At 37.4% G+C, this 12111-nt stretch overlaps 1 protein-coding gene across 1 annotated transcript in view; it reads left to right on the top strand.

Annotated features, from left to right (window-relative positions):
* The window catches only part of LOC140232287 (small G protein signaling modulator 3 homolog), a 68525-nt gene that overhangs the window by 24385 nt on the left and 32029 nt on the right, over positions 1-12111 (top strand). The window contains exons 12-16 of the mRNA XM_072312416.1: positions 7109-7240; positions 8029-8083; positions 8747-8877; positions 9683-9838; positions 11924-12087. Coding sequence (XP_072168517.1) covers positions 7109-7240; positions 8029-8083; positions 8747-8877; positions 9683-9838; positions 11924-12087 — 638 coding nt within the window. The remainder of the gene's footprint in view (positions 1-7108; positions 7241-8028; positions 8084-8746; positions 8878-9682; positions 9839-11923; positions 12088-12111) is intronic.

The raw sequence follows: 12111 nt of genomic DNA, 5'->3' as shown, positions 1-12111 counted from the left end.
CCATTAAAGGTCATTTATAGTAAATCAGCATGCCTTTAGAAAAAAAATAGATGTAAAAATAGTTTTTTTTTAAAGACATTTAAGAAATGAATATGGGACTTGTTAGTCAGTATTGCTTTACTTTATTTGCATCTGTGTGCCTGCAACTTCAAGAAAACACCTGAAAATTTAAGAATCAGTATACAGTAGCTTATCCTTTGATTTCTGATTTTAATGAAATTTGTTTACATTCTCTTTATTTGGATCAAGCCCTTTTGACATCGTCAACTTGAACACAGAGTAGAATTTCTCTTTAATCCAGCAGTAGGCGGAGAAACATTCCAGTTTCAGTTGTTGTTTTTGTTCCCATTTGAATTAACCCACATATCATACTGTACATGTTTTTAGGCTCATGACCTCCCTTCATACAATGTATGTTGGGCATTATTGCAAGTCATTCTATCATACTTGTGGTTTTTGTTTGGAAATATTATTTTCCATTTTATTTTGGGGCAGATATGATTTGGGGTATATACGTGTAGTTACAAACATCAATTTCAAATCACAACATGACTTGGTATTGATATTTCTTTTGATAATGTCATCACATGTACAATACCTATGTACAAAGTGTATATATCTGAACACATTAGTATCATATAAGACTTATCATGAATTCGTCTTAGGGTGTAACTTTTGAAATAATCTGTCACCATATGTCATTGGCATCACTCACTAATGACTTCTGTGTTCATACGATGTTTTGATGATTTTTTTTCCCCATGCGTCAACATGATTCAGCCATTATGAAAATGGATTGTACATAGAAAGTGTTGAGTGATATCTTCATGCACTTATTGCTTTCTTGGAGATTATATCTTTAAATTATGTGTGAAAATGTTTGTTCTTTTGGGATTTTTTTTTTTTTTTGGGGGGGGGGGAGGTGGGGAGCAAATTTCTACTATTTCAATATGTACTTTGGACTAGAGATTTTTTCCCCATTTCAATTTGTGTAGTCATGATTTAAGAAAAAAAAATGAGATGAATCGCTCAGAATGCTGGTTTCAAGTATCAGTTAACCATATGCACGCAGATTTATCGTCACGTTTCAATCTGCCATCAATTTTGAAATTTAGGCGATCCAGCTTGAGAGGTACTTGTCCCTGTTCGCTTAATGTTGCTGGGCCTCAAATGGAAATGGGTATACTGTGTGTAATGTGAAGAATCATGTGGTAGATGCATCAACGCTGGGAGGATTGGTAAATTAGAACTTACTGTGATTGACTTGAATAAGCACCACATAGGATTTATTCCTGTCCTTTTTCTCACTTAGTTTTGTTGTCAGTAGTGCAGGGTCATGCACTATTATACAAATGAAGCATGGGTCTGAGTGCATCAGTAGGAATTGTGAGGTATTATAAACTATGGATTTGAATTGAAATTAAGGGAATGCATGATTCTAATTATTGTCATTATCAATATCATTCTTTGTCACTGCTTTTGAAATTATTTAAGCAAAGATTTTTAACCTGATGGTATTCTGATGTTACATACATGTACCTTCTTTAAGTCAATCAACTCTGTTGCCAGTATATTCAAATTGATGTCTTTCTTTTTTGTTTTCTCTGTACCCAGTTATGAACTATTCAATTTACCTATTCATAACACTAGGAATCAGTTCTTTGCTTTAGATGTCCGTTATGTCTGGCAAGCCTTGCACAAGCTTTTTGGCTGTCATGAATTTTAAAACTTTTTTTCTTCTTCTCCTTCGTGTATGAAGGTATGCATCTAATTTGAATTTATGGAAAAGTTTAACATGCTTGTCTATTATTTGGGACACTGGAATATCTTGCAAGCAAGCCACTTTAAAAAGGCATAGAAGATCTTTTTCAAATGAACCTTGAAAGTAGAAGCTCTCATTAACAAGACCTCTCAGTCTCATCAAGATGTCTCCCCGAGATGTCCTTTGATATCAAGGAGAGGCATACATACACATGTATGACAAATTTGAGAAGAACTACCCCTGACCTTGGAGGGACATCGTGTTCATCTCCCGCAATCGGCAGATATCTTCTGGACGGCCTGAAACGAAGCTGTGAGAATGTCTGAAGGACACAGAGAGTGTTAATGACTCAGGAGGACTTTATCTGTAGGCAAAGTGTTCAGCAGATGGGGTAGTCATTTGAAATCAAGGTATAATGAGCCCACATTTCCGCACAATGTCGTCGCCTCCCTTCCCATCATGCTTTGCACAGTAGCGACTGCTGTCGTATTTGAAGCGTTATTTGGTACAGTGTTCTAACTCTCAGAAAGTTTCTTTTTGTTGTATGTATAGAGACACATCATACTGGTAGAAGACCTCCAGAGTTGCATTACGAGTTAGATGGGAGATGGTCTTCTCTTGAGTGCAATAAGCCAGTTCAAAGTAACATTCTGCAAATAAGCAGATAAAGGTTAACTGAGCAAAACAAGATCATGAGATGAAGAGTTTTAATATGAGTCATGTCATGGACAGTGCCTGGACAGTTTCTTATAAAATGTTCCAGTGAAAGGTCATTCCTAAACATTCAAGGAAGCGTGCTAGCATTTCAAAAGCAAGTAGGATTATGTATAAATGGGTGATATCTACTGATAGAATCTAGTAGATTTGCGACCAATTTGTTTTGATTCAGTGATTTAAACTTTGGGGTCATTTGAACCATCCCTATTTTTAAACTGCCATTGGGTCTATATGGTTTGACTGAGAAGTGATTCTTTTTTTTTTTGTCGAGCACACCGGAGTTGCGGGGAGACTAAGGGATCTCCTGAGGTGTCTGTCCGTCCGTAACGCTACAAAAACTTGAATAACATTCTACTGAGGACTTTAATTTCAATCAAACTTGGAGGGAAGAGTGGTTGTACAAAATGGCACAATTTACTGAACATGAAAGTCACCTCAAGGTCAAAGGTCACAGGCAGGGGTCAATGAACTTTAGGGCCCAATGTTAAGTTTTTTACGACGCATTTTTAATTATGGCTCAAAACCTTTGATCCATATATCTGTTTGTGACCAAACTTGGCTGGTAAATGTCCCTTTGGGAGTTGAAGGTCACCACAATGTCAAAGGTCATAGGTGGGGTCAATGAACTTCCGGGATTTAGAGAAACATTATTTTCTTTTACGTGAATGGGCGAGACACATTTTGGCACTTGATTAGTTCGACAGGACCTACACTGTACATTAGTAGTAGTCAGGTGGGGCTGTATGAGAAGGATTTGGGAGACACATAGACTTGACAATATTTGAGCTGGAGAAATTATTTTATCGTAGAATTGAACTTGTTACCTTGGCAACTCAGAATCTTACTGCATTTCCTATACTGGAGAAAGAGTTGATAGAACCAGTCAAATTCATCTAATCTGCTCAAAATTGGTTAAAGAAAAATTGCTACAGAACAGACTGCTACTATTCTAAAATGTATTGTCAATTCAAAGATCAGGGTTAAATGAAACAATTTGTAGAGGCTTTTGGCAATCATGCAACCAAATATTACCAGAGTGTGGCTGAAAGTAAAAAGTATTCTTCCTTATGAAACACTAGTAGTAAATGATGGTAATCATATAGCAAAAAAAAAAAAGACACTGTAGACTTAAAAATGGCAAATTTCTTAGACTTGATTCGTTAAAGAACCCACTGGATGAGATGGGGTATAAAGTTGAAATCATTTTATGAACAGTGTGTGCCAGCATTCTTCTGCTTATCAACTCACAACATCATCAGTGCAGTATTAGAAGCAAGTAAACACAGTAACAAAGCTAAAGTTGGAAATTATACCTGTTTCCACTTCTTATACAAGTGATGTAATCAGCTTCAGTTTTCTGATTGGATGATGTACAGTATGTGCATGCTTGAAGGACAATGTACATTCAATGTTGTCCTCCCCATTTATATTTTTTTATTTTTTTGTTGATTTTCCACTGTCTGAATGAGAATGATGATAAAAGCGTCTGGATGAGAAATGTGATCTGAGTTTGGCTTTAACACTGGTACCTCTCATGGAAATAGAATATTACATCCCCTCTTGATACTGGAAACTCAGTATGTAACTGCATTGCATATGTGAGCGAATGTTCCAGATGTTGATATTTAAGGCTGTGCCAAAGACTTCAAATATTTAGTGGACATGTCACCAGCTAATTATAGAACTTTCTATCTGAGAGCATCTTTGGTGAGAATTTTGTGGTATTGCAAAGGGACATGCATTGGAAGATCTGTGTGGTAAGGAAAGATGCTATCTCTCCAACTACTCCAAGGTGAACTAAAATTAATTGGCACACTTTTTGTAACAAATGTGTTCAAAAGATAAAGTTGATGACAGAATCTTGATGAAAGTCATGATTTGGATGTGCAGTGTTTGTGTATCAGATTAGACTTATATTTCTGAATGCTCATTAATGATCAAATGTAGCATTTTCTAGCATGTTTGCTGCAAAGTGCGATACTCCCTTCCGAAAATAGCTGTGGAGGTAAGGGGGGCTGATGACTTTTTACAATAATTGTACATGACCTTCATGACAAATAACCTTGATAGGGACATCAAATTTTTCTCATCTTTTTGTATTCTTTGTTCCTGTCATCTCATCTTCACACTTTTATCTCTCACCTGGACGCATATCTTTCTCACAGAAATATGAGGTGTGTAAACTTCCATTGGCATGGTCTGTTTAGATTTTATTTCCCACCCCGTCCCCAATCCCCTGTCCCCGTCCCCATCCCACCTCCCCTCCCAAATCCCCTTACCTGCTGTTCATCCAGTTTCAAATAGTAAGACCCCGTTTACAGCCCGGCCTCAATTGCGCGGCCGAGCCTCGCAATTTTGTCCGTTTACACTGCTGGGCTCGGCCACGCTTTTAATTCAAACCTTTCAATATTTTGTCGTAGTGGCGCTCTGCTTGTAAACAAACGCAATTTGGTATAGCCTGGTTTTCAGACCCTTTGCAAACTGGATTCCGTGGCGACAAAGTCGCCGTTCGGGCAAAGGCCTTTGCAGAAGGAAAAATCCTTTGCAGGACAAAACCACCTTAAACTATACTAGTTTTCCACGTTGAGGGGGTTAATATCGTGAATAGCGAAATAGTACGGGCAGAGGGTCTGGAAGCCAGACCAAAATTGGCCGCTCATTTGGCCCAGTTTGCGTTTACACCAAGAAGAGGATGGGCTCGGCCGTGGCCGAGACCACCTCCAGAGCGAGGCCAAATGCGAGGCCAATTTTGGCCTCGCATTTGGCCTTTTGCGCGTTTACACTGAAGCGGGGCTGGGCCTCGCACTGTAAACAGGGTCTTAGAGTGGTCCGAAGGCATCCCCGTAAAAAAAAAAAAAAAAAAAATGATAATAATAAAAAATCCCTTGCCCTTAATTAAAAAAAAGGAAAAAAAACAAAACAAGAAGAGCATAACCATTGCCATTTTACCCGTGTATGCCAAACGTTGTCATTTTAAAATGCCTGCCATGGATGATATATAGTGATCTCATTCATTCATCTTCAGATCTTCATTAGATTTCATTCATATCTTATCTTTCTTTTTTAAAGATACATAGTATTCACTCATTTAGTGCATAGTACCCCTTTTGGTGTTGTAGATCAGATACTAGTACGTTGTTGCTTTTATTTTTTTTTTCAATAGCTCAATAGAATGACATCATGCCTCTTCAACATGTCATATACTTGTATCATATCAGTGTCATGTAAAAACAACTATTTTTCAAATTATATTTCTACTCCAGTGAGAAAGAGGATATCATATTTTGCCTTTCAAAGTGTTTCATTCTCTTTGCTGAATACGTTATATGGTGTATAGCTATGCAACAAGCCGTTCAAAGAATTTTTTTTTAAACTTTAAATCATGGACAATAAACTTGTGTACAGATCTTACTAAAAAAAAAAAATGTTCTATAGACAAGAGATACTTATCCCTGTAGCTATTCATCAAAGCCAACAGCGCAGAGTCAAAACAAAGAGAAAGACGCAGAAATACAAACTTATGTTGTGTGCAAACACATACACACACACACACACACACTCACAGACAGATATCTGTGCAAATACTCAAAGAGTTGCTACATAGTGCTACATATAGAGACCAACCCTGTGCATGCTCGATGGTACGTACCTGCACTTCGCCAAACCTGAGTAATCAAACCGTGGCTGATTTATATATGACGTGGTATTCAAGCTGTAAGAGTGGTTTGGTAGAGTGTATGTACACACTTAGTGTTGGCTTCTGAATGCTTGTTGTCATCCATATTGTAGGAGTAGCTGTGTTGTTGTAATCATGACACGCTCATGTAGTAGTTCTCATACGTTGCAGAATGGGTATTGTAGTATGGCTTCACTTCATCATATTTCATAGCATGCCAGAATATCTTTTTGATACTTACAATGTATACTACAGGATCATTAGATAATATCATCACTTCTGATTGTTTGTTCTTTTTTTCCAATTCTTTATATTATCTTTTTAAATATATTATGTATATTATCTTTATATTATGTATATCACAAATATGTGTTTTCTGATTCAGTTTTGATTGAATGTTTATTCATTTGACAGGCAACCCTTTAAAAGTACTGGACGGCTAGTCTTTTGTAAAGAGAACACAGATAAATGTATTGCATTCATATGTTTTGTATAAACAGAAATCACAGTAATGTTCAGTAGGCTTCTTTGTTTGAATTATGTCACAGCTTTCCTCATTACCTCATCAAACAATATGCAGTGCCTACAAATCTATTCTTATATCAATCAGTCCTAAGAAAAAAAGGACTAAATTAAAATGTAAGGCATACCAAGTACCCACATACAGTACAGGCAGAAAATGGGGCATATGTTTATCTGTATGTATGTTGTATCCATGCATTTTACAAATTACAAGACTGGAAGTAGAATGAGGTGCTGGAAGAGTAAGGGTTCTTATGATATTACTGGAAGGGAGATCTATAGAGATGAAAATATGACTTTGAAATTTTGCGTGCATGTAAAGGTTCAGACTTTTGCCGCTTATTAAAGATGAATATATGTAAAAAAAAAACTTATGTGCAAAGATGAAATTATGTATTTTCTTTTGTCACCATTACCACTGTCTACACTAGATTGGCATGAAACATTCAGCCTCGCTGACGGACATCATAGTGGACACACACAGACGCAAGCACCTGGCGTATCTCATGGCAGAGCAGGGCGCCATCGTCAACCCGGACTCTGCAGGCAACCTACCGAAGCAGGTAAGTGGACGAGCAATTCTTGTGCTGTTGCTGTAACAAGATTTGTAGGATTCTGATAGTGAACACGTGACCTCAATGTCACTAGCAGCACAGTGCCAACCTGCTGTGTAGTCACACAAACCGTATACCCATACTGCTAATCAGCAGTTGTTGTTTTGACTGTGCATTTGACATTGTCTTTGTGGAATGGATTTGAAAATGTAACTGTCCTGACAAGGACGTGAAATGCCTGTGTTCATTTCTATGGATTTAGTTATCATTTTTAGATATTATTGGGAGACAGTGGAAATGTTTCAGCCAAAATACATCCACATTGATTGGATTTTGAAAATAACACTTGAAGACTTTGCTGCATTGAATTCCATTGCAATTCCCAGTAATTGGGCGAGCACTGAATTATTGAAAGCACTCATCTAAAAGCAGTAGAATGGTGATAATCTTTTTGTAGTTGGATTTTTCATATGAAAAGAATGACTACAAGTGAATAGTTGGAATTTTTATATCTCTTAGAATTTTCTCAGTCTTTCAAAAAGAAATAAGAAGAAAGTTGACCCTGAACAATTACACATCTCAAGGGCAATTAAGTTATTACTACAGTTGCCTTAATCTCCTTCTGGTCAGCTGAAACTTGACAAAAGAATGTCCACATACTTTTGATGTACAGCATACTCCTGCCATTACTATTGTATCAGTTTATTTAAACTTGTGTTATTATTCATTTTATGTATAGTCAGAATTTTCATATATAAAGTTGCAAATTTTTGACACTTCTTTTTCTTCCTGTACAGCAAGTGAACAAGAGACAGCTTCAACGAAGAAAATCCCTCATGGGATCACTCTTTCGTAAGTATCTACTAGAAAAATTACTATTGATCACTTTAGCTTCTACATGATTATTAGAACCTGTTTTGTGGCCACAGATGTGTGTGAAATGGCATTCATTGTCGATTAAAATGACATTCAGGCCAGTAATATGATGAAACAGAAATATTGGTTTGAAAACCATATGTGAGAAATGAAATTGTAGTAGGACTCTTTATTAAAGTGAAAAGTACTGAAAAGGTTTTTGTAAAATAAACAGCCCTTGTACGTTTCCTATCACACATTCAAAGTTCGCTACAAATTTACACATGAACCACCACCCCATCCTCCAAAAAGAGGAAAATAAAAACCAGAGAAAAGAAAGCATAATATACCTTCCATGTCATGAAACTGTGTTTTGGCAAGTTTTTGGCATAGACCTTGAATTTTACCAGACCCCAATTAAGCAACAAAAATTTAAACAACCTTGAAGAAAACGTTACTTGAACCTGCTTTAGGACTGTTCAATCAGGCCTTGACAGGTATATTGTATGCCATTTACAATCAATGTCCACCATATTCATATTGCAATGTTTTGATACAAAATGGTCCGTAAAATATCTTGTTGTATCAGATGAATGTGTTTGAAAAGTTTTATTTTAATGTTTCCTATCTTTACTTCTTTTGTTTTGTTGTTAATTGTAGCGAGTCAAGATGACAAAATGGACCTCAAGGCCAAGAACATCCGGCAGACGGAGCTGGTGTCTGACCTCAGAGAAGCCATCCAGCAGATTGGCAGACATTTCCAGGCCATTGACCCGAAGAATGCCAAAATTGTGAGTCTAGATAGCCTTCAATCAAGAACCTTCCATTCTGTAGGAGCATAATATTTTATCCCTTCTTGCAATGGATTTCAGTTATGTCATGCTTCACATATTCCATTATATTATCTGTTATACGTAGATGGTCATCAGAGTAATGGTGCATTGATTATACTTTATATTTTGGTTAACACTTTGTGTGCTTTGAGTGTCAGGGTTAGGCAGTGTAATTTTGATGGAGGGACCGTCTCCTTTTATTGATGAAATTCTCTTCATTTCATATATCCGTATATAATCAGTTTTCAGTTTCAAGAAACAGACATACGCCATCTGAAAAGTCACATCTCTAATGATCTAGACCACCATGCAGACCTTCACTGTAGATGCTCAAATCTTTCTTCTTCAAAATAAAAATCCATTTTAAATGCGTGGAATGGGAAAGATCTTGCGAAGCAGTATGAAAGAGTATGTAATTTTACTATCTTCTCAGTTTAATGTGCAATGCAGTGATATAGCTGGCCACCAATATGATAGGATCAGACCTTCTTTGAAGATATGCGACTTAATGAATCACAGACAAAAGTGATAATGTACATCCTCATATTTACCAATTACAGTCAGGCAAAGGGAAAGTTTAATAGATTGCCATTTTCTGCAAGAAATGTAATACTTCCCAGGCATCAGTGGTATATTGTTTATAAAGCTGCTATGTGCTTCATCTCGTTGGTGTGTATAATTCTGTTGTTATATATCATCGTGTTCATGCACTTATACCCACATGGGTATGTGTCTTGTCTTGTTGTTGTTTGCTGTTTTGTAGAGTTTGATTCCGGACTACTCGTTGGAAAGCCACCAGAAGGACCACGAGCAGTTTGTCAACATCACAAGGACGAGAAAGAGGAGGGCCAAGGCCCTGCTGGACTTTGAGAGACACGATGATGACGAGCTGGGATTCAGGAAAAACGACATCATCACAGTGAGTGGAATCAAAGTGGAGCTCATAAAAGATTGAAATTTTTGCAACTCCCATGTTGTCTGTTAAAAAGAAATTTTGATGTTTGGACTACCAGTAGGGAAGAAGAATCTTATTTCAGTTTGCCTGATAAGCAAATTTGGTCAATACTTGTAATTAAACACATCATTATCATAGGTGGAATTGGAAGTGATCAAATCAAAATTCTTTCCTTTCCCACTTTGTCTGGTAAAACAAAGTTAGATGTTTGGAAAACCAGTGGGAAAGAAGAATCAATTTTTGTCTGGCTGAGAAGCATTTTCGTTCTCATATTGAATCACTGCAGATGCTTTTAGGTCTCAGTTAACCTTCAATTGCTACTAATTGCACGTAGTCAGTTTTGAGATGAATTGACCGTATTTTGCCCTGAATATGCGATGAAGGAACTACCCAAACATTCATAACTGTATGGACCTGTTTGATAAAGGAAGTGGGCATCCTGAACAGTTGGGAAATTCTGCAACTGTGTATGTGTTTGCTTTCAAGAGTATTGAAAGGGAAAATGTTTTTGCACCTGGGATGATTAAATTCACACACAAGTATGCAGGAATGTATGTCAACAGGTAGGAGATTATTTCAATGCAAATTTTGTGGTCTGAACTGGTTGTTATAAACAAAGAACCAGACTGCTCATTATAATGCAAAGTTTGTGGTCTGAACTGGTTGTTATAAACAAAGAACCAGACTGCTCATTTCAATGCACTTTTGTGTGTGTGTGTGGGGGTGGGGGGTGGGGGAGGGGGGTGGGTGGTATTTCACCAAGCATTTTGTTGGATTTTTTTTCCTGACACACTGTTATAAGCTACTGAAATCCTTGCATCTGATTGGCTGAGAGCAAATTTGTCAAAAAAAAAAAAATCTGACATGAAATGCCCCAGAACTCCTTGTTGTAAACAAAGAGTTTTCCCTCAAACAACCTGTGCCCTATTCTACACACTGAATCAGTTTGCTGTGAATAATTATGTTCAGTGCATGATTGATATCAATTGTGCAGTTAAACTCATTTTTTTTTTATTTGTTTGCACAATGTCATGTTACTAGACCCTCAAACAGTAAACCAGTGAAATTTGATACACAAAGTAGCTACCCTCCTGTCAAGAGTCTTTTGTGGTTCCTATGGCAGTGCAGAGCAATAGGCAAAAATTCTATAGTTTCTTCCTGCATCATTTTAGCTATCTCACTTTACCAGTTGTACAAGATGAAATGGAGGTGCCTACTACAAATTTGTTCCACTTTTCCTTGACACTCTTGCTGTTTCCAAATAGTAGTAGCCCTCTAATGTAAGCCTATCCATTTGGGGTGGGGGTGGGGGGGGGGGGGTGTCATGTATGGAAATTGTATGTACAACCTGAGAACAAAAGGTTTTCCCATGTAACCAAAACTCGTCTAAACTCATTCTTGTGTGTGATGAGCGATATGATCAGACTTGTACAGAGCAAAGTATTCTGGAAAGCTGCAAAGAAATTGCAATCTATTTTCAGCACATTGTGGATAGGTATCCATGCCGATGAACACGTTATAAAACTCTTGATTTCTTTTTTATCCAAGGCCTTTTGGAGATGGCATTTGATATTTATAGAAATCATATGAAACACAGCACCATGGAGAAACATCAACAGAGAAACATCCATAAAAGAAAGTCTCTCATATTCTGTCATATGCCTTATTAAAATGTCATGTGACATTAAAAACCATACAAAACACTAATTACATGTCAAGAAAATATGTTCCTGTAAAATAACAGATAACAGACCTCCCAGAATCCCCAAATCTGCAGGAAGCTCCCGAAAACCCCCTTCAATAACAGACAAGCAAACAAATTATATCTGTCACATCCCAACCAAGAGAATATTCAAGCCTGACTACCTTTGGAATTGTTTTCGCCTACTGAAATGCATGTAACACACAAGTGTCTCCCCAGTTGCTCTTTTAAGCCACGCTGGTTTCGATGTGGGAATATTGGCAGCCTTGTTAAAAACAAACAAACAAAGAAACAAACTTGTCTCATCTTCATTTTTTTTCTCCTTTATTGTTGTTTTTTCCCCAAAGATTATCTCCCAGAAAGATGAGCACTGCTGGGTTGGGGAGCTGAACGGCCTGAGGGGATGGTTCCCAGCCAAGTTTGTAGAGATCCTGGATGAGAGGAGTAAGCAGTACACCATGGCTGGGGACGACTCCGTCACGGAAACCATCACAGACCTCGTCAGAGGATCGTAAGTCTCCTTACCTGGTCTCCA

The sequence above is a fragment of the Diadema setosum genome, chromosome 8, assembly GCF_964275005.1.
Source record: "Diadema setosum chromosome 8, eeDiaSeto1, whole genome shotgun sequence".
NCBI lineage: Eukaryota > Metazoa > Echinodermata > Echinoidea > Diadematoida > Diadematidae > Diadema > Diadema setosum.
Note: the sequence above shows the minus strand (reverse complement) of the source record. Positions and strands in the feature narration are given on the sequence as shown.